The sequence below is a fragment of the Hydra vulgaris genome, chromosome 06 (assembly GCF_038396675.1).
Source record: "Hydra vulgaris chromosome 06, alternate assembly HydraT2T_AEP".
Lineage (NCBI taxonomy): Eukaryota > Metazoa > Cnidaria > Hydrozoa > Anthoathecata > Hydridae > Hydra > Hydra vulgaris.
In genome coordinates this window covers 58,775,001-58,800,135 of record NC_088925.1, presented here as the reverse complement: position 1 = coordinate 58,800,135, position 25,135 = coordinate 58,775,001, and the positions used below count along the sequence as shown (strand labels likewise).

General features: G+C 28.9%; 1 protein-coding gene across 1 annotated transcript in view; it reads right to left on the bottom strand.

Annotated features, from left to right (window-relative positions):
• The window catches only part of LOC136082027 (uncharacterized), a 92,844-nt gene that overhangs the window by 18,476 nt on the left and 49,233 nt on the right, over positions 1–25,135 (bottom strand). Inside the window, exons 7-8 of the mRNA XM_065800559.1 lie at positions 13,606–13,890; positions 5,457–5,714 (exon numbers count right to left, since the gene is read on the bottom strand). Coding sequence (XP_065656631.1) covers positions 5,457–5,714; positions 13,606–13,890 — 543 coding nt within the window. The remainder of the gene's footprint in view (positions 1–5,456; positions 5,715–13,605; positions 13,891–25,135) is intronic.

Sequence of the window (25,135 nt, the reverse complement as noted above, 5' to 3'; positions counted from 1 at the left end):
ATCAAAAACTTATAGGACAGTCACTCCATTTATGAAGCTATTTTGGGATGAGCAGCAAAAATACCTAAATACTTCAAAACATGGAATTCGTTATCACTCAATGATTATTTGCTATTGTTTAGGTCTTGTTGCAAAGTCTCCTGCAGCTTATGAGGAAATTCATTTTAATGAAAAAACAGATTCTGGATTTGTAATTTTACCAAGTCAAAGGCGTTTAAGAGACTACAAAAACTATATCCGATCACAAAGAGGATTTAACCATGAAAGGTAAAAGATTTTTCTGAGCAAGAACGGTTTATCACTCTTTTATTTGTTGAAATGAAAATTCAGGAAAATTTGGTTTGGGATAAGTATTCTGGTGATCTTATTGGATTTGTTGATCTTAGTGACACAAATATTAACTATGCAACTCTTAACAAAGTTGATGAAATTGCAACACTTATCCTTGTTTTTCTTGTGAGAGGTATTGTAAATTCTTTTAAATAAAGTTTTTCAAACTTTGCTACTACAAACATCCAAGCTATTCAATTATTCCTCTTATTTTGGAAGGCTTTCAGTATTTTAGAGCTTTCATGCAATCTTAAATTAATTGCTACAACAAGTGCAATCACAAATTTTTTAGCATGCAATCACAAATTTTTTAGCATGCATTTTCATATGACAGAAGAACAAGATATTAACACAAATGTTAAACTTATCTATCGCATCAAAAATAAATTTGCTAAACTTATCTATCGCATCAAAAATAAATTTGCTGATGATGATCGTTGTATATATTTTATAGCTGATCCTCCACATTTGATAAAGACTGCTCGAAATTGCCTTTTTCATTCTGCATCAGGTAAAGGAAGATATATGTGAAATACTGATAATCACATTTTGTGGAACCACATATCTGAATTATTTTATGAAGATCTAAATTGTGGCCTTCACACTTGCCCAAATCTCTCCTTAGAACACATTAGGTTAAGCCCATTTTCCAAAATGAATGTAAGATTGGCAGCTCAAGTACTTAGTTTATCTGTTAGCACTGCTTTAAAGGCATTTGGTCCTGCTGAAGCCTCTAGAACTGCTAAATATTGTCAGATGTTAAATGATTTTTTTGATTGTGTAAATGTGAAAAATACTACATATTGCACTAGAAATCAAAATCGATTTTCCAAGCCATTTTATTTGATGAATGATGAAAGGCTAATATGGTTGACTAAAGTCTTTTTAAAATATTTTGAAGAATGGAAATTTTCTATAGATCAAAGACCTGGAAATTTTACTAAGGTTGATTGGGGGAATATGTTTTTATCTTGGCAAACATATGAAGGGATCAATATTACTGTTCACTCAGTTATTGATTTAATTAATTACCTTTTTAATATGGATGTCCAATATGTTTTAACTGAACGGCTATGGCAAGATTCATTAAAAAATTACTTTAGCCAACAACGAGCCATTAGAAGAAAAAAGGATAACTCATCTTTACATGATATTGGGTATAATAACAATATGATAAGAAACCAATGTACTTTCAAACCAATTATAGGAACTTATTGTCTTGATAATAATCCTGAACCAAAGACCTTTATCAAGAGAAATTACCACGCCGAAATTGGAACAGAAAATGAACTCATCAAAAGAAGGAAATTAAAAACGGCTATTTTCTTAGCCACAAACCTTATAAAAGCATTATTTGTATAAAATAATTGTGTGTGTGTCTATATATATATATATATATATATATATATATATATATATATATATATATATATATATATATATATATATGTATGTATATATATACACATTTGTCCTTAGTATTTGCAAGAAGGGTTCCCATGTCTTGAATACTATTTTTTAGTATTAAAGACTTGGGAACCCTTCTTGAAAATAGTGAGATGAAAAGATTAAGGTACATTGTTAACCTTTAAAATTCTCTAGGAGGCTGAAAAGTGACTCTTAAGTTGAAGTTGTGTTACAAAGGAAGAAGAGGCTAAAATAAAATTCTTAACATTATTTATTTCAAAATTATTTTAATAAAATAGTAAAAATAAATAACTATTAAACTAGTTTTAATTATATAACATTTGATACTTAAAATAAAAACTTAATTTCATTTGGTTTTCACTTTATTAATGCAATCTAGTTTCAATGCAAGAATATGTTTTTAATGACATTTGTGGCTATGAAAATAACCTTTTCTAATGTCTACTTTTTATTTAAACTATTCAGTGGAGTTCGAAGTTCCTTTCTTGATTTCTTTTCTTAATGAATTTGTTCTTTTGTACTTAGACTTGATTTTATGCAAGTTTACAAGGTCCTTTGAATAGGAAAATGAGAGAATACGGATATAAAGAGTTAAAAGATGGTCGAGAAGATTGAGAGACATTTCTTTAGATACTTTGGTAGAAGATGCATTGCAAATTTTTGAGAAGTAAGATAAAACCCCAACATCTTGAAGTAACTCTGCAGTCATCTTGCTGCAGTCAATATTTTTACTTAAATTTTTGTTGATTTTCTGAATGCTATTTATGCTATTTTAAATAGTGACAAGCATCAAAAGATATAGACCAAAGACCACTTTGATTTTTTAAACTAGTAAATTTTTTATTAGTATCATGATTATACTCATCAAAATAATTAGAATCATTTTCGACAATTTTTCCAGCCAACAGAATTGAGAGTGTTTCTTGACAAAATTTGGTTTGCCAACTTTTTGAATAACATATCCTTCGATAAAATGTACTAAATACATACCCACCCAAATACTCAATTAAATTCATAATCAATAACTAAAACTGAGGTGGTCTTTTTAGACTTAGTGAGCCAAAATGTGATTTGCAAGGTCATATCCTACAAGAGTTGAGATTTTATCTGTGAGATTTTTCATGAAACCTTTCTGACCAGCAACTTTGTAAAATTGTGGATAAAAAACTTCCGCATCACCATTAAAATTTTCAATATCTTCTTTTATTAGATCAAATGAATGCTTTGAAATGCTGAAACCTTGAAAGCTCATCTCTGATATATGGAGGGTAGCATAGATCTTTTTGCAAATTTAATGCTTTTTTTAATGAAAGTTATGAGCTTGTCTGCAGTACACGCACGCTTAATATCAGTTGTCGCATTTGTTTGCAGTGTTGAAAAGTCAATCTTACAGTGATGTGTTGTTATGTGGCGTTAGCCCTTTCTCTGATTTGCTTTTTTTCACACACTGCTGGCAGTTAAAGTTGTTTGAAATGCTTCAATTCTCAATTTCTGTAAGAAATGCATCAACATCATTAAGAAACTTACTTTTTTTAAAAAAAACGTCTGATTCTAGATCTAATATAAGAGAATCAATGACTGTTCCTCTCCAAAGTTTGCCCTTTTTAAAATTTTGTGCACTTATTGGTAGTCTGGACACGATAATTAAACTATTTTCAACATTAATTTAAATTTTTAATTTTTATTGTTAAAAAACAAAAGAATCTTGCGAAAACGGTCCAACTGGCTGGACTATGTGACTATTATTATGACTATGAAAACTTATACCAGCAGGTATATCTAATTATTATAAAACAGCTGTTAAAAAATGCGCATTTGGCCGCAAGCCACGCTAGAATTAAATAGCTTTATGCTTGTTTTCCGATTTATAAACTGAAACTTTTTATAAAAAATACTTAAATAATAACATAAAAAATTCCCCCCTCTCTTTTAACAATTTCACTCCCCCCTCCCCCATTTATTAGATCTGGACTAAAACGCCCCCCCACCCCTTTTATTCCCACCCCCCTTGGATTAAGGACTCAAGAGTAATACAAAAAGATTTAGTTTCATTTGGAAATGCAGAGTATTACAGACCTTATTTTTATACAAAATTTTCAGCATGTAATGTTGACAATGTTTTTTGGTATTATGGTACACTAGGTCCCATTGTGTACTAGGATGATTACCATCTCCTACTACCTTAACAATTAAATTAAGGATTTTTAATAAGAGTTTTCTTTCTCCTAGGTAACTTATTTCACCGTAGCTATATAACCTTGCCTTCTCAAAAATAATTAGGTGTTAAATACAATGACCAAGCAGTGCACAACAAAAAAAACAATTTAAAAAATTATTAAAAAACAAAAATTAAAAAAATAAGAATCTAGGAAATTCAATAATTCTTTTATTAAAAACTTTTAAAACATAAAGACATGTTTATTGTTGACAACTTATTAAAAGTTCAATATGAATAAAAAGTCTTATCAATGAGCTAAATAGCAATTGATTTTTTCAAATCAAAAGAAAATTAATATTTCTGTTTTATAATAAGCAGTAAAATTTAGAAAAATTAAAAACTTATTAAACTAAATAAAACCGATAAAATTTTAACCGCGTTGCTGTTATTCGAAATTTAAAAAAAGTGTAATTAAGGTTAATATTAAGTTTGAGTTAATAGAGGGTTGTCACAACAATTTAAAAAATAATCAAATGGATAATAAAAAAATAATCAAATGGCTGCTCAACTCTAGTGACTTGTAGTGTGTGTAAAGTGACTTGTAGTGTGTGTAAAGTGACTTGTAGTGTGTGTAAAGTGACTTGTAGTGTGTGTAAAGTGACTTGTAGTGTGTGTAAAGTGACTTGTAGTGTGTGTAAAGTGACTTGAAGTGTGTGTAAAGTGACTTGAAGTGTGTGTAAAGTGACTTGAAGTGTGTGTAAAGTGACTTGTAGTGTGTGTAAAGTGACTTGTAGTGTGTGTAAAGTGACTTGCAGTGTGTGTAAAGTGACTTGTAGTGTGTGTAAAGTGACTTGCAGTGTGTGTAAAGTGACTTGTAGTGTGTGTAAAGTGACTTGTAGTGTGTGTAAAGTGACTTGTAGTGTGTGTAAAGTGACTTGAAGTGTGTGTAAAGTGACTTGTAGTGTGTGTAAAGTGACTTGTAGTGTGTGTAAAGTGACTTGTAGTGTGTGTAAAGTGACTTGTAGTGTGTGTAAAATGACTTGTAGTGTGTGTAAAGTGACTTGTAGTGGGTGTAAAGTGACTTGTAGTGTGTGTAAAGTGACTTGTAATGTGTGTAAAGTGACAATGTAATTCTTGAACTTAGAAGTTAATTTCTTAACTTGATATTCTTGAACTTAGAATTTTGTTGAAGAACAAACATAAGAAATAATAACCTTCTTATTTCTTATTTCTTAATTTTTTTTATTTTAATATTTTAATTTGTTTTATACTGGATTTTTTTCAGGCAGTCAACTTTATTAAAATCAAGCTGAATATTGATTGCCAGAAATTTGGATCTCTTATTTAAAATATTTTAGCATATCTAAATATATTTAAAATAATAAAAATAAGAAAGAACAAAATATGATTTGTTTGAAAATACAAATGTATATTTGTAGTGCAGTTATGTTATAGTACATTTCGAAACTTATTTAAATTTATAATGCTGTATATAAAGAAATTAAAATTTAGTTAAAAATTGTCAAAACCCAAAACATACCTAAATCTTCAAGTACATCATTTCTCTCCATACGTTTCAGTGAACCAATAATATATTTTTCATAATCTTTAGGATGTTTTTTATAAAGTTCCAACAATATATATCTCATTTTTAATTTGTTATTGCTTGTAAATTGGTTTATACGCTCGATAATAGCATTTATTGAATATTCGTCAGTAAATTCACAAAAACAAGCAAATCTTTGCCAATCTGAAGACACTTTGTCAACAAGGATTTCTATTAATCTGATATCCATTTCTATATAAAATAGTAAAAAGCTTATATTATATAATAAAAATACTTTATTATAGTTTAATGTAATTAGGTGTGTTCAAGATTTGTTGCATTCCTGTCTTTAAAAACACGAATGGGAGTCTTCTTTACTAATTACTACAAAAAACATTTTTTTAAACATTTTTCTTACATTTCAGTAGGCTACATGAAAATTTTTAATCAAAACTAAAGTCAGAAATATTACAATTATAACAAATTGAGATTAATTCAAATTTTATACTTAATCACATTAAATTTAGATTTTAATGCAGTTAGGTATAAAAATGACACTGAATTGAGTAATATAATTGAGTATAAAAATGACACTGAATTGAGTAATATAATTGAGTATAAAAATGACACTGAATTGAGTAATATAATTGAGTATAAAAATTACACCGAATTGAGTAATATAAAAACATAAATCTTAAAACATAAAACCTTTACTTAAATGGAAAATAATAAAGCAATGTAAACCCTACAATTGACCAAACTATGCTACCAATCCTACAACCAACCAACAAATCCTACAACCTAGCGACAAAAAACTTGTAATCTTTGTCTCCACAAGAAATTCAAAATTTCTTTCATCAAACAGACAAACTTACATATTTTTATCATATGCTGTTAAAATTCTTTAATGGCTCACAATATCTACAAAATTCTTCAATAGCTTATGATATGATTATGAAAATTTTATCATAAGCCAGAGAAATTCTTGAAATGGCTTTTCTTTTACAAAAATTGCAAAATTCTTCGATGGCTTATGATTGCCAACATGAAACTTAGAGCTCTATAAGAAAAATTAGGTTTTTATTTTAACAATATAAAATACATATTTTAAAATTTCACCTTAACTTAAAATTTAACTTGACTTAAGCTATCATTCCTAAAGATACATGATCAGGAAATGTTGCTTTAATGGATACTGTTAATTATTCTTTATTTTTGTCTTGACAACTGTCAAAATATGCTTTGTTCAAAAAATAATTCTCCTTTATTCTAATGTACTTCAATTCTTTCCTCAGGCGTTCACTGCTCGTGTGTGACCATTTGGTGAATTTATATGCTAAAGTTTTTAAATAAAAAAGAGGATAAAGAAGTTGCAAATATTACCCAAAAAAAAGTAGAACAAATTGTTGAGTTATTTTTATGCAACATAATACTAGCAGAACTGCAATCTTATTAAAGCACTATACTTTGATGTTACAGCTCTACATTAAATAACTCTTAATTTTAGTTATATGATTGTTGTATAACTGTTTTTGTCTTGGAGAAATTATTGAAAAAAATATTAGTTCAGTTTTTTCCAAGTTCAGAGAAATTAAGTTTGCATTTAATCAATGAACTAAACTTTTCAGATCTAAGTTTATATTCTAACACAAGGAATGATAAGACTTATTAACATTCAAGAAAATATTATCATCAGCAAACAAATGAACTGATGAGAAGTGGACAGTGTTATCTAGATTAATAACATAAATTAAAAACAATAGAGGGCCAAGAACAGAACCCTGGGGAACAGCACAAACTATTTGTTTATTATTTGATTTGTGTCTATTAATGCTAACAAAGTGCTTCCTATTTGAAAGATAAGATAGAAATCAATTACAAGCAACTCTTTGAATTCCGTAATGTTCAAGTTTAGAAATTAAAATGATATGATTAATAGTATCGAATGCTTTTTGTAAGTCGATAAAAACACCACCCACGAAATGACAAGTATCCAGTGCCTTTTTTATTTTTTTGGTTATACTTATTAAAGCGTGGCAAGTAGAGTGTTTGATCCAAATCCAAATTGAAATTCATTTAAACAATTAAGGGAACTCAAAATTGAGTATAATCTAGAATACATTAGTTTTTCAAGGTGTTTGCTAATGTTAGATAGAATTGAAGATCTATAGTTAGTAAATAAGAGTTTTAAACCATTTTTCTATACTGGAATGACACAAGATAATTTCAAAATGTCAGGAAAAATTCCATTTTTTAATTTAGATATAAGTGATGAAATTTTAGAATGGTTTGCTGGAGATATCAGTGAACTATGAAGATTTTAGAATGGTTTGTTGGAGATTTCAGTGAACTATGAAGATTTTAGAATGGTTTGTTGGAGATTTCAGTGAACTATGAAGATTTTAGAATGGTTTGTTGGAGATTTTAGTGAACTATGAAGATTTTAGAATGGTTTGTTGGAGATTTCAGTAAGCTATGAAGATTTTAGAATGGTTTATTGGAGATTTCAGTGAACTATGAAGATTTTAGAATGGTTTGTTGGAGATTTGGATGCTTAGAATAATTTTTATAGCTAATGTAAGATGAGTGAATTTTAGAATTAAGTTTATGTGCTACATTTGTAAAAAAGTTGAAAAATTAAAAAGTTAAAAATTCTTCGCAGATTAGAGTTGGTTCAGTTATGCATATTTCATTAACTTGCAGGTAGCAAGTAAATGAAAGCAATTTGCAGGTACATTAATGAGATTTTTGACATTTATAAGACTTTGTATGCCTTTCTAAGTTTCACAAAGATACTTTACATTTTTTGAAAATAATTTTTTTTTAATGCATTTTTTTACTCCGTTTTATTAGATTAATTATGGTATATTTACATTGTTTAAAAATAGATCTGGATCTTTTATTCTTTACATTTTCCTTTGAATAAGATTTGAAAGATTTCTTTGAAGATTTTACTATTCTTTTAGTAATCCATGGTTTGATGCTTGCAGCTCATAATACTAATTTTTTTAAGTGACGCATGATAATCTAACGACAATGTTGTTTGAGAGATAATCAAAACTTCAAAACTGGAGTTAACATTTTTTTTAAAGATCCTTCAGTATAAATTATGATTGTCTGAATTTCATACATAAAACTACTGTTGCGCTCATTTCTTCTGACATAAAGCAAAACAATTTTTCTTTAAGCTGGTCATTATGACATGCCCCAGCTCCCTACCCTGTGTCTTGGCTTATCTTGGCCCTAGAAACAATTTTAAAATGCATGTTTATTGACACTACAAAATTGCCTAAAGTTTCAGAGCTCCACCTAGTGTGAAAGGTAGTGAAAAATGTATTGCAAGAATGTAGATGCAAATCCTTATACTTGCAGATGAAAACCCTTATGTTTTCTGAAAGATTATTGAATATAGAATGATGTGTAAATTTTTTTTGCAAAATCTGAGATATATGGTGATTTCTTTGAAATTTTCTGAATGAATTGACATGTAATTATATATATATATATATATATATATATATATATATATATATATATATATATATATATATATATATATATATATATATATATTAGGGCCCTGCGAATCACTATTTTTAGTTTCGAATTGAATCACAATTCGAAGTAGCCCTTGATTCGCAAATCGAATTGAATCACGATTCCAATAAGCATTTTGAGGAAATCTAAGATTAACTAAAACATAGATATCCTCAAAATGATGATTTGATTTGAGATTCGACTTGATTTGTAAATCAATGCCTGATTTGATTCGGATTCGATGTACATATATATATATATGTACAATAAAGTCAATACAGTTAAAAAAATAATAATTATATAAATTGATACATATATTAATAAAAAATACATATACTTAAAAAAACAAAAAATTTATAAATAATACTCTTTTTTTTTTTTTTTTAAACATCTTTCCTTCCAACAAGGTTGCAAGCAACCACTAATTAGAACTAGAAGTTACTGGAAGAGAAAAGATGAAGATTGTAGAGCAAAATAACGATTGACAGACAACTTCAAGGATTGGAAATTATATGAATCAGGAAAGCAAGATGAAGGAAACAAATTCCAAAAAAATGATGTTTGAGGAAAAAAACTAGAGGAATAAGAGTTTTTGGAGCACTTAAGAACAGTCACAGTAAAAGGATGAGACTTAATTGAATGATGAGTAACACGAGAATGAATTTTAGTAGATAGCACAAATACTATAATGGGCACTGCTCTTTGGAGCAGTGCCCATTACAGTATTTGTAGAAAAGAGAAAGAGAAGCAACATCATGACAATGTGATAATGGTTGGAGGTTGGCTGCAAGAGCAGGTCCAACTACATTTATAATGTGTTTATGCACCTTGTCTAAAAAAAAAAGGGCTTCACTAGAAGATCCACTCCAGACATGTCAACAGTATTCCATACAAGGCCAGATTTGAGATTTATAGAGATAGGGAATAGAGTCCAAAGCAAGAAAGTGTCAAGCTTGATAAAAAGATGCAACCTTAGCAGATGCAAGTTTCGCAACAGAATTCCAAGAAAGATCAGAAGTAAGAGTTAATCATCCAGTACATTACTGTTCATAAATATAGGAAGATCTAAATTATTGAGATAGCAATTAGCTAAAAAAAATTGAGTTTCATCTGAATTGAAGTTCACCGTGAGCCACTGTGAGCCCCATGCTGTAGCAGAAGTGAGATCCTTTTCAAGCTCAAATGCCCTCTCTGAGCAATCAGAGAGTGTTGGCTTCTTATCATGACAAAAACAAATGGTAGTATCATCAGCATACAATGCCACCTTAGATGTGAGAATATCTGGAAGACCGTTAATGTAAATTAAAAAGAGTATAGGGCCGAGGATAGAGCCTTGAGGAACCCCTGAAGATACAGAATAAGAAGAAGAGTGCTGTCCATCAAGGACAACTTTTATACAATTAAAATGGAAGGATTCAATAATCTTAAAGATATTACCAGATACACCATAAGAAGGAAGCTTATGGAGAAGACCAGCATGCCAAACTTTATTAAAAGCTTCAAAAATGTCAAGAGCAATGGCCTAAACCTCCCCACCTTTATCTAATGCACGATAAAACCTATCGCTTATTACTGTTAGCAAATCAGCTGTAGAACGAGAAGATCGAAATCCATATGGATGATCAGAAAGTAAGTTATTAGATTCAAAATGAGAGATTAAGTTATTGTTAATTAAAGATTCAAATGAAGATAGGGAAAACAGATGCCGCTTTCCAGCAGGCTGGAAAACAAGGCTCTGATAAACACTTGCTGAATAGTTTTGAAAGTATAGACAACAGCTCCGGAGAACATTTCTGCAAAACTAAAACAGGAATGTTGTCGGGGCCACAAGCTGTTGAAGAGTCTAAGCAGGAAATCACTTTAGATACAGAAGCTGGAGTGATACAAATGTCAAGCAATGGATCAACCTGTTTGATGGCTATGTCAGGTAGAATGCAATAGTGGAATCAAGAGATGATATTGATGAAAACAATTTACCTTTGTCTTGAGGTGAGGTGACAAAGTCTGAACCATACAAGAGAGGTGGAATTAAAGATTTGCCCTTATTATTGATACTATTAAAGATTTTCCAGAAGTCATGAGAGTCTAATTTTTGTGATGAAATACAAGATTTCATGAGCTGAGAATAGCGGGTTTTGGTGTTAGACAAAACCATTTTACAATTGTTTTTAGTAGTAATAAACAGACGTCTGTTTTCTGGAGAATTTTTTTGCCGATAAATATGGAAGTAACTGTTTCGATTGGCAATCGCAGCAGCACAATGTGAGGAAAACCATGGAGAGGAGTGAGGCTTGATCTGGAGTCGTCAAGGGGGAATAAGAGATTCCATGCCAGCCTGAATCCACAAAGTTATGTAAGAAGCACATTTGTCAACAGGAGGACAAAAGATTTCTACCCAAGGGCCATCATGAAAGAATCCCAGTCAGCTTTAAGGTAGTTGTAAGAGGTACAATAATAGGGGGATTCAGATGATGAAGAAGAATGAGATAATAGTTTTATAGAGATCAAACTGTGATCAGAAGCACCTTAGGGAGAATGTGTAGAAACTGAGCATTGACTAGGATCAAAAACAAGACATAAGTCGAGTAGAGAAGGTAAACGATTCGGGTCGTCTGGAAAGCGAGTTGGAAAGTTGACTATTTGAGTTAGGAATTGAGAAAGGCAAAAGTTGTGGGCTATAATGCATGCAGAGTCACTGACACTAGAGCTAAGCCATTCAGTGCAATGAGCATTTAAGTCACCGAGTGAGTGTGGTATTAACACACTATGACAGCCAATTTGCTTGATTTTTGCTCATCCAGCAATCAAGACCTGCTTAAAAACTGTGAACTGATTGTGCTTTAACCAACTCACTTGGCAAGCTATTCCACAAATTGACTGATCTATAAAATAAAAAGTTTTCACGACACGCTTGCTTAATGATTTCTTTGATGTATTTAAAGTGGTGACCTCTCGTTTGAGTTTGTTGAATATCAATTTTTTTGATTATTTCCAAATCGTTAAAACCATTGAAAAATTTAAAAAGTTGAATCATGTCTTCTCGTTGTCTTTTTTTTGTCAAAATAGTTAAGTCAAGAGCTTTCAGACGATTCTCATAGTTGATTTTTTTAAGTGATATCAATCGAGTTGCATGATTTTGAACTCTTCCTAATAAATCAATTTCTTCCTTTCAAATAGGTGACCAAACTGATACTGCAAACTCTAACAGTGGTTGCACAAAAGAAACAAAGTATTCTCAACAGTCTGATATCTAAACAAACAAAGCATTTTCTAATCTGACCAAACATTTTGTTGGCTTTGCCTACGCATTTTATTACATGATTTTTCAATTTCAGGTTGCTTGAGAAGATTACTCCAAGATCACTTTCAGATTCTATTATGTTTAACTTTTGTTCATTGATATAAAGGGGTGATTTTTTGTTATTCCGCCCAAAGTGCATGACCATACATTTTGAAATATTAAATTGGACACAAGCCAGTCTTGAGTCCACTTAAAAGCTAAATCAAGATCTGATTGCAAAAAAAGAGTTGATGCACTGGAAAGTATTTCATTCAAAACTTTGGTGTCATCTGCATACAGCCTGGTTATGTTTTTTAGAGTTTCAGGCAAATTGTTTATAAATAGTATAAACAAGAGTGGTCCAACTACTGACACCTGTGGCACACCACTGGTAATTTCTGCACAAGAGGATACATTTTTGTCTATCACAACTCTTTTTTTTTTTTAAATGCTTTGATCCATTGTATTGTCAGATCAGATATTCAACAAGCTGTAAGTTTAAGCAATAATCTTTGATGTGGTACTGTGTCAAATGCCCTGGTGAAATATAAAAAAACAACATCAACGGGTTCACCATTCTTTAATGCTCTTGAAATAAAATCAAGTGTTTTAAGTAGATTTGTTGAGCATGATTTATTTTTAACAATACCGTGCTGTTGCTTGACTATTAGTTTGAACTTATATAGAAAAGTTTCAAGCTTACATCTGATTATATCTTCCATTATTTTACATGTAATTGAGGTGAGCAATACTGGTTGGTAGTTTCCTGTTAAGATTTTTTCGCCTTTTTTGTACAGAGGAGTGATATTTGCTAATCTAAATTGCACTGGCAGTTTGCTGGTTTTAAATGACTCTTTAAAATATATACGTAAGTGAAATGACAAAGGCTAATGCACAATTCTTTAAAATAGCTGAATGTAAATTATCAACACCACTTGATTTGTTATCTTTTAAGTTTTTCAATCTTAGATAGACATCTTCATATGTAAAATCTTCATTTGTCATAATGATTGTTTCAGGAAAGTTTTCTTCATTTTAGATTTATATGAAGGAGAGCTCCAGGGAGCTCCCAAAAAAAAAGAATGAAAATTAAAAAGTAATCTAAACTAATACAAAAAAGGCATAATTTATGCATAAATTAAATTATGATTTAAAACATAATTAATTAAAACATTAAATTATTAAAGCATTAATTAAAACATAAATAAAACATTAATTAAAACATTAATTTATGCTTAGCTATTTTTAATGCATTTTTGAAATTTTTTTTAAACAAGTAAAATTAAGAAAATGTAAAATGAAAAAATAAAAGAAAGCTAAAAGTACCTTCACTTGTTAAAAAACCTTCACCTTTATTATCTTCTAATAATATCAACAAACTGAGTCTTCTTAGTTTCAATAAAGTGCTTTTTATTACATTTTTATAATGAACAGGATCGATTTCAAAAAGTTTTTTTAAAAACTCTTTTAATTTTAAGCAATCATCCCCAAAATCATGATCAATGTGTTCTATTATATAATCAACTTCAAACAAACAAGTGTGGTGAGCAAAATTCCTCCAATCAGAAGATAAACGCTCAACTACGATATTATTAAAAGTTTCACATTGTTCTAAAAGTAAAAAATTAAAATGAATGACTTATGTGAATAAACCGCACTAATATAATACTTTTGTGTTATAATAGTGTAAATTGTTATAATTTGCAGTAAAACTAAATTCTAAACTGCTGGAAAAAAACTAAAGGATAATCTCTAATATAACTGGTTGTTAAATGATAAATACAATTTTTTTAAGAGAACTTTATTTTAGTTATTAAGTATATTTATTTATTATAAGTATATTCATCTTTTTTTTATTTTACATCTTCGCTCCCAACAAGATTGCAAGCAACCACTATTATAGTTGGAAGTTACTGGAACAGAAAAAAAGAAGTTTGACAGACAACTTAAAAGATTGCAAACTATATGAATCAGGAAAGCAAGATGATGGAAATGAATTCAAAACAACTGATGTTTGAGGAAAAAACTAGACAAATAAGAGTTTTTAGAGCACTTAAGAACAGTCACAGAAAAAGATTTAATTGAATAAGAAGAAACACGAGAATGAACTTTAGTAGATAGCACAAGAGACGCTAGCTCTTTGGAGCAGTGCCCATTATAGTATTTGTAGAAAAGAGAAAAAGAAGCAACTTTGCAATGGATTTGATATACAGTTTCCAAGATAGATTGGAAGTAAGAGTTAATCCTAGAAGATGAAGGGTAGATGACTCATCAAGTACATTACCGTTTATAAATATAAGATCTAAATTATTGCAACAACAATTGGCTAAAAAAAATTGGGTTTTATCTGAATTAAAGTTCACCAGCCACTGTGACCCCCATGCTGTAGCAGAAGTGAGATCTTTTTCAAGCTCAAATGCCCCCTCCAAGCAATAAGAGAGTGTTGGCTTCTTATCATGACAAGAATAAATCAACAGCAGTTAATATCAGGAACTATCATCAGCAAACAATGAATATGTGGAAGATTGTTAACATAATGAAGAATATCTGGAAGATTGTTAACGTAAATTAAAAAGAGTACAGGGCTAAGGATTGAACCTTAAGGAACCCCTAAAGTTACAGGATATGAAGAAAAGTTCTGTTCATTGAGGACAACATTTATACTACAATTGAAAAAAAACTTTGCTTATGATTGGAAGAAAACTAATAGGACGGTAGTTAGACGAGTCAGATCGCTCTCCAGAATTTTTGAAAATAGGGATAACAAATGCCGCATTCCAGCATGCCTGGAAACAAGACTCTGATAAGCACTTGTTAAATAGTTTTGAAAGTATGGATGACAGCTCCGGAGAACACTTCACCAAGACTAAAACAGGTATGTTGTCTGGACCACTAGCTGTTGAAGAGTCTAAGAAGGAAATCACTTCAGATACAGAAGCTGGAGTGATGAGAATGTCAAGCAATGGATCAACCTGTTTAATGGCTATATCAGGTAGAACGCAACTAGTGGAGTCAAGTGATGATATTGATGAAAAGTTCTTAGCAAATTCTTAGCAAACTCAGCTTTGTCTTTAGGTGAGGTGACAAAGTCTGAACCATAAATGAGAAGTGGAATTAAAGATTTGCCCTTATTATTAATACTGTTAGAGATTTTCCAGAAGTCACGAGAGTCTAATTTTTGTGATGAAATACGAGATTTTATGACCTGAGAATAGCGAGCTTTAGTGTTAGACAAAACCTTTTTACAATGGTTTCTAGCAATAGTAAACAGACGTCTGTTTTCTGGAGAATTTTTTTGCTGATAGATATGGAAGTAACGGTTTCGATTGGAAATAGCAGCAGCACAATGTGAGAAAGACCATGGAGAAGAGTGAGGCTTGACCTGGAATCGTCGAGAGGGAATAAAAGATTCCATGTTCGCTGAATCCACAAAGTCATGTAAGAAGTCCATTTTTCAGCAGGAGGACGAAAAATTTCTACCCAAGGGCCATCATGAAGAAAATCACGGAAAGAATCCCCGTCAGCTTTAAGGTAGTTGTAAGTGGTACGTTGATAGGGGAATTCTGATGATGAAGAAGAATGAGATGATAGTTTTAGAGAGATTAAACCACGAGCACCTTAGGATGAATGTGGAGAAACTGAGCACTGACTATGAACAGAAACAAGTCATAGGTTGAGTAGAGAAGGTAACTGATTCAAGTTGCCTGGAAAGCATGTGGGAAATTTGGCTATTTGAGTTAGAGATTATGAAAGGTAAAAGTTGAAGACCTTAACGCCAGCAGAGTCACTAACACTAGAGCCAAGCCATTCAGTATGATGAGCATTAAAGTCACTTACAACAACAATATTGGTTGAAGGATAAAGAGAGAGGGCTCGGTCAATTTGTTCAGAAATAAGGCCGGATATATATATATATATTTATATATATATATATATATATTCATATATATGTATATATATGTATATGTATATATATATATGTATGTATATATATATGAACATATATATATATATGTACACATATATATATACACATATATATACATATGTATATATATATATATATATATATATATATATATATATATATATGTATATATATATATATATATATGTACATATATATATATATATATATATATATGTACACATATATATATATATATATATATATATATATATATATATATATATATATATATATATATACATATATACATATGTATATATATTGGGGGTGCATCCATGGTTGTGCATCCTGGGGTGCATCCTCATGGTTGTGCATCCATGGGGGTGCATCCTCATGGTGGCATGGGTCAACTTGTTTTCTCCAAGGGCGACTGAAATTTGAAGAAAATGCCAGTCAGTAGCCCGGCAGGACGACCAGACAGCTTGTTACTTATAAAAGTGTGTTTATTAATAAAACTATATTTTGATTATTCCTGATATTTTGTTCCTTGCAATTATTTAAAAGAAAATTTTAAAAAGCATTTAAAGTAATTCAAGGGTTAATTAAGCGATCGCGAAATGCAAAATGCAGAAAAGTATCTGGTCTTCAAAGTTTTAGTTTATGCAAAACCATCTAATTTGTTTTATAAAAGACAACTTAAATTTGTTAGCAAAAAAGTTATTGAAAAAAACAATAAACTTACGAATACAAAAGTAATAACGCTAGTACTAACTGCATTATAAAAGTAATAAATCTATAATAGTGTTATTACTTTTATAACGCATTTATAACTTTTATAATTCGTTCTTTGTTCAAACAACATTAGTAATTTCAAATTTTAAACATTAAACAACAAGTAATCCCAAATTTTAATTGAAGTAGAAAAGCATCTAGAAAAATAGAGTTAAGTGATTAATTATATTGATAAGTAGTTCTGCTTAGATAATTATCCTTGTTTAACTGATTGGTTGATGCTAAAAGCTAATATTAAATATGATGAAGTTCAAAAGTTGGCTGAATATTTATTGCCAGATATCTCCATGAAAGATTCGTTGTTTGATGAAACAAATGATTTAAACTCATTAATGGAAGCTTCTTCTGATAAATTAAAGAATTTGCCGATTGATAAAAAATGGTCTACTTTGTTTCAAAGCAAAACATTTCTTGATTTGAAAACTCTAGTAAGCGTAATATTATCGATTTGTATATCAAATGTCGCTGTGGAAAGACAGATTTTCTGCAACAAATTATTATAATTTGTTGCAGAAAAGCTATAAAAATAAAACAATAAACTTGTGACTACAAAAGTAACAACACTCTAGTCACTAACTGCATTATAAAAGTAATAAAACTATAATAGTGTTATTACTCTCATAAAGCACTTATAACTTTTAAAGTTTATTCTTTGTTCAAACAACATTAGTAATTCCAAACTTGAATTAAAGTAGATTAGCATCTAGAAACAATAAAGTGGATATTCAAACATTATTAAAAATTTCATGAACTTTTACAAATACGCTTAAACAACTTTATGAAAAGGAACTTTATAAACATTTTAGCATTATAAAAAATGTTACTAATAGTCCGTTAAAACACGCATTAATTTTAAAATTGACCAATAAAAAGTTTTTATTAGTTGATTTTAAATTTAACGTGCGAATAATGGACAATTAGTAGCATTTTTCATAATGCTAAACTTTTTATAAAGTTCATTTTTATAAAGTTGTATAAGTGTATTTGTAAAAGTTCATGAAATTTTTAATGTTTGAATATCCACTTTATTTTTTCTAGATGCTAATCTACTTTAATTAAAGTTTGGAATTACTAATATTGTTTGAACAGAGTAAACTTTAAAAGTTATAAGTGCTTTATGAGAGTAATAACACTATTATAGTTTTATTACTTTTATAATGCAGTTAGTGACTAGAGTAGTAGTAGTAGTAGTAGATGCTGTAGCCGCCCGAAGACGACGAGTGTGTGTATTAATAACACACTTAGACAGCCGTGTCAGTATTAATTTTATTTAAAAGGAGCCAATTGTCTAATTGTGCTTTAAAACTGTTTACTGATTTTGCATTAACTACATCTTTAGGTAGTTTATTCCATGGTTTTGTTATTCTGTTAGTAAAGAATGAGTGTCTTAAGTTGCACTTTGTTTTTTCGCGTTCAAACCTGACACCGTTTCCTCTAGATAATTGAAAATCATTAGGCTTGAAACCGTTTAAAAAGTCCACATTTTCAATCTTATTTAATAACTTATAAGTCTGGATCAAATCTCCACGAAGTCTGCGTTCACATAATGGGCTGAGGCCAAGAATCTCCAGTCTTTCCTCGTATTTCATTTTTCCCAGAGTCGGATTGAGTCTCGTAGCCCTGTGTTGAACTTTCTCGAGCAGTTCTATTTCTCCTTTAAGCTGAGGGGACCACACTGGAACCGCGAATTCGATTATTGGGCGAACAAACGTCACGTATAAGACTTTAAGAGTCTGCACATCCAGTTTCACAAATGTGTTTTTAATTCCCAGCATTGTTATTACTTTTGTAGTGAGTGTTATTACTTTTGTAGTCACAAGTTTATTGTTTTTTTTATAGCTTTTTTGCAACAAATTATAATAATTTGCTTCTTGAAAACAAAGTACAGGACTTTGCATAAACAAAAATTAAAAAAAAATCATAAATTTCCCCAGAGAAAAAACACAAAGAAAAACTTTTACACCAGACTACTGATTATCATAACAGACAACTCAAATGAGAAATAAAAATTGTATATATACATACATATATATATATTTCGAACATCGCATTAGCAATAAATTTGTAAAAATTTTAATAAAAGTCACAATATTTTTTATTCTTGACATGTTTCGTAGTCTTACTACATTTTCAAAAGATTTAATTTACAATTAAAACTCTGGTAAATAAATTTAAAAACTGAAGACAATACAGAGAAAAATAAACGGACAAATAAACTTGTTACAAACCAATTAAAAATTATGTTACAAATTATGACAAAATAAACTTCCTAATTTTAAAATATTATTAATATAGTAAGTTAGATAAATTTATAATATAATGAGATGTTTGTTTATTTAAAGAAGGATTTTCCCATTTAATATGAAGTGCTTCTTTTATTTTTAATTTGTTAATGGTAGAGGCAGTATCTAAAATCTGAAAGCAATCATAATTAGTTAGTGTTTTACAATTAATGGATGAATTTAAATGTTTAAAAATATGCGATTGCTTTTCACTCTTAAGGTGCTCATTTATCCGTGTTGTCAAATGTCTGGAGGTTTCTCCAATATAACTGGCGTTACAGCCAGCACAAGAAAATTTGTAGACAACGTTAGATTTAAGCATCTTAGGAAGTGGATCTTTTCTGCAAAAATTGTTTTTTAATTTATCGGTTGTGAATATAAATTTGATTATTACATTTTTACAATACTTTTTAATAATTTTATCAATTTTAGTTTTAGTGAAATTTGAGTAAAATCCAATAAATGGAAGCTTAAAATATCTTATATTAGTATTATCAACAGTATTTATAACAGGTGGATTAATTTTCTTTTCAACATATAATTTAATTTCAGTGTCGATAAATTTTTGCGAAAATTGATTATTTTTTAAAACTAAGGAAAGATTTTTTATATCCTTATCAAATCCAAACCACGTGTTATTAATTTTATATGTTCGATCAATCAAGCAACATATAAGACCAGTTTTGTAACATGAAGGGACAAAACTAAAGAAATTTTGTAAAAGACCCGTGTATGTTTTTTTGTGATAAACTGATGTAGAGAGTAAATTAGAATTATTAATAAGAACATCCAAAAATAGAATTTGGTTGTCTTTTTCTTTTTCCATAGTAAATCTTAAGTTTTTGTGTTGTCTATTGAGATGTTTAAAGAATTCTTGCGCTTCAAACTCTGAATTAAAAATTGCTATTATGTCATCCACATAACGTTTATAAAAAATCGGTATGGAGGATGAGCAATTATTAACCCATGTTTGTTCATGAAAACCGATAAACATAAAAAGCTAAAATTGGTGCTAAAGGAGAACCCATTGCAACGCCATCTAATTGATCATAAAATTTTCCGTTAAATAAGAAATGAGAACCTGACGTTGAAATTTGAAGTAATTTTTTTTTGAAATAAGATTTAGAAAAAAATTTTGAGCGAGTTTCATCTTTAAAAAACAATTCTGTTGCTATATTTATAGTTTCATTAAGTGGAATGTTAGTAAATAAGTTTTCAACATCATAAGAAACTATAAATTTGTTAGTTACGTCAACTTGTTTTAAATCTTCAATGAATGAAAATGAGTCAAAAATGGTATAATGTTTTGGTAAATATGGAGATAATAAATCTGAAAGATGTTTAGCAAGTTTATAATTATATGTACCAATTGCTGAAATAATTGGTCGAAAAGATGGTAGAGAAGAATCTTTACTAAGTTTGTGCATCTTAGGTAGAGCATAAATTCTTGCTGTTTGTGAACCAACAGGATAAATCTTATTGTAAATGTCTTTTTCAAAACATTCAAGTTTTTTAAGTTTTCTAAGATACCCTTGTAAAGATACTTCTCTTTTTATAGTTAGATCATCTTTTAATTCTTTAAATTTAGTTTGTTATGTAATAATCAAATTTATATTCACAACCGATAAATTAAAAAACAATTTTTGCAGAAAAGATCCACTTCCTAAGATGCTTAAATCTAACGTTGTCTACAAATTTTCTTGTGCTGGCTGTAACGCCAGTTATATTGGAGAAACCTCCAGACATTTGACAACACGGATAAATGAGCACCTTAAGAGTGAAAAGCAATCGCATATTTTTAAACATTTAAATTCATCCATTAATTGTAAAACACTAACTAATTATGATTGCTTTCAGATTTTAGATACTGCCTCTACCATTAACAAATTAAAAATAAAAGAAGCACTTCATATTAAATGGGAAAATCCTTCTTTAAATAAACAAACATCTCATTATATTATAAATTTATCTAACTTACTATATTAATAATATTTTAAAATTAGGAAGTTTATTTTGTCATAATTTGTAATATAATTTTTAATTGGTTTGTAACAAGTTTATTTGTCCGTTTATTTTTCTCTGTATTGTCTTCAGTTTTTAAATTTATTTACCAGAGTTTTAATTGTAAATTAAATCTTTTGAAAATGTAGTAAGACTACGAAACATGTCAAGAATAAAAAATATTGTGATTTTTATTAAAATTTATATATATATATATATATAAATTAGTAAAAAACACTTATCTAACTTTTATCTTCTACTTTGAGTTTCACCATTGCTGGATCATCAGGAAGATGTTAGATAAGTGTTTTTTACTAATTTATTATTGCTCTGTTCTTTAAGAACATTGAGCACTTAATTTGTAAAATACACTAACATAATTTACATATATATATATATATATATATATATATATATATATATATATACATATATATATACATATATATATATATATATATATATATATATATATATATATATATATATATATATATATATATATATATATATATATATATATATATATATATATATATATATATATATATATATATATATATATATACAGAGACGTAGAAAGAATTTTTTGGTGTTCGAGATAGGTAACTTCCAGACATGGAGCAAACTCCAAACATTTATATGTTTATACTTATGTCAAATAATGAGGGTTTGCAAAAAATTGCGATGATTGGAGGCTGGGAACAAAATAGCCCCAAAATTTTCGCCCCCCCTGCCCCAAATGTGAGAGCAACAAGTTGGTGAAGTATTTTTTGTACTATTCTTAACTAGACTTATATTCATCGATAAATTTTAAGTTTCATAGTATTATCTATTAGCGTTTAAAAATTATTACTATATAAAATGTGCAACCCCCTCAAATTGAGGGGGGTTTAAACTTTATATGGTCATAATTTTTGAACGCTAAAATATTTTAAAATGAAATCTAAAATTTATCAATGAATATAAGTCTAGTTAAGAATAGTACAAATAATACTTCATCAACTTGTTGCTCTCACGTTTGGGGCAGGGGGGGCGAAAATTTTGGGGCATTTTTGTTCCCAGCCTCCAATCATCGCAATTTTTTGCAAACACTCATTATTTGACATAAGTATAAACATATAAATGTTTGGAGTTTGCTCCATGTCTGGAAGTTACCTATCCGGAACACCAAAAAATTCTTTCTACGCCTCTGTATATATATATATATATATATATATATATATATATATATATATATATATATATATATATATATATATATATATATATATATATATATATATATATATATATATATATATTTGTTTCAAAGCAAAAAATTTCTTGATTTGAAAACTCTAGTAAGCGTAATATTATCGATTCCTACATCAAATGTGGCTGTGAAAAGTGTATTTTCCTTGTGCAAAAAGCAGTGCACAGACAATCAAAATCGATTGAATGTTAAAACTGTGAAATGCTTGCTTCAAATTAAAATAAATCATTCTTTATCGTGTGGTGAAATGTATAAAAATATTTTGGGTGATGAAAATTTGCTGAATCAGATATCGTCTAACAGTAAATACGTGTGAGTTTGATGTTTTATTGTAGTATTATAGTAGTAGTTTATGGTAATAAACATTATTTTGAAAATTGCTACTTTTTTCATATACATGCATATATATATATATATACATATACATGCATATATATATATATATATATATATATATATATATAATATATATATATATATATATATATATATATATATATATATATATATATATATATATATATGCATGTATATGTATATATATATATATGCATGTATATGAAAAAAGTAGCAATTTTCAAAATAATGTTTATTACCATAAACTACTACTATAATACTACAATAAAACATCAAACTCACACGTATTTACTGTTAGACGATATCTGATTCAGCAAATTTTCATCACCCAAAATATTTTTATACATTTCACCACACGATAAAGAATGATTTATTTTAATTTGAAGCAAGCATTTCACAGTTTTAACATTCAATCGATTTTGATTGTCTGTGCACTGCTTTTTGCACAAGGAAAATACACTTTTCACAGCCACATTTGATGTAGGAATCGATAATATTACGCTTACTAGAGTTTTCAAATCAAGAAATTTTTTGCTTTGAAACAAAGTAGACCATTTTTTATCAATCGGCAAATTCTTTAATTTATCAGAAGAAACTTCCATTAATGAGTTTAACTCATTTGTTTCATCAAACAACGAATCTTTCATGGAGATATCTGGCAATAAATACTTAGCCGACTTTTGAACTTCGTCATATTTAATATTAGCTTTTAGCATCAACCAATCGGTTAAACAAGGATAATTATCTAAGCAGAACTACTTATCAATATAATTAATCACTGTTGCATAAAAGTCGATGAATTCACTTTTAAATTGATTGGCCGAATAAGGATCATCTACACCTAGTAGTTTAGAAACTGTAATGGCACCAAAAAAGTTTTGCTGAAGTCTTTTTTGCAACTTTTCTTTGAAAGTAGTAACAGGGTCTATCATTTCTGGTAATAGTAGATCTTTCTTTTCCAGAGTCAATATAGTCTGCTGAAATAATTGCAAGACGCTATAAAGAAACAGGAAATAAATTTCGCTTGAATCATTGTTAAATAAGTTTTCCAAAACTTTTGGAAAATTGGCAGAGAATGAGGCAAGTGATTTTAATGCAGTTTTAAAATGCGTTCAATAAGTGGTAGAATGCTCAGCCACCTAGTACACAAATGTGTTGGAAAAGTAGTATATTCAATTTCAATGAATTCACAAAATTCCTTGAACTTTTCATGATGCAATGTCGACTCATTAAAATATCTTAAAATTTTAAGTAATATTTCAATGTTGAGTGATAATCTTTCACATGCTTTTTTCGCTGCATTATGGCATATATGCACCAACAGCAATTAATTTAGAATTCAAGGTTTTTAATTTGGCGTAAACATTATTCTGCTCTTGTTGATTTTGCCGAGCAAAATCTAACAATTTTACAGCCAAACCATGCACTGAAAAATATCTAATTATATTTGGAAAATTTTTTGTGGTTGGAAGTGTCGGTAGCAATAAAAAAATAGCCATCTCCTAATTTATTGAGTAGTTCCTTTTCTGAATTTGGCGCTAAAGCGTTACAAATTAAAGCTTGTGACTTTATGTAGGATGACGAAAACTTTTTTGCTATTTCCGAATCTGGAAAAATTGTTGTCAAAAGTTTGTTAGTACATTCATTACTTCGGAATGAAAGCGAATGAATGACCGTGTGGTGCGCTAGAACTGCTTCTGCAGCTGATATTTTCTTAGATACTTGCTATAGATTTTTACTAACAAAAAAGCTCCCTATTTGAGCTGTTGAATCTATCAAAGTAAAAAAAAAGTAAAAAAAAAAAGTTTTCCATTATTTCAAATGTGGTTTTTATTTATATTGAATATTTTTATTTAATTTGAGGTTGGATTTTGAATTTTCATCATAAAGTTTAGTACTACAATTTCTAGAAATCGCTGAGGTGCCTGTACTTCTATTATCGATATCCGATGAAGAATATGAACAGAATGCGAAAGAATCTCCCTTTCCACTTATTTTAATACCATCAAAATCTTTAGAATATTCTTCTCGATAAAGATTCTTCCTCTTTGTAGCCATTATACAATTTAACAGTAATATAATTAACCATGAATTAATTAAATTACTGTTAAATTATATATATATATATATATATATATATATATATATATATATATATATATATATATATATATATATATATATATATATATATATATAATTTAACAGTAATTAACTGGCAAATATTAGATTAAATTTACAACACTATTGAGGTTCACA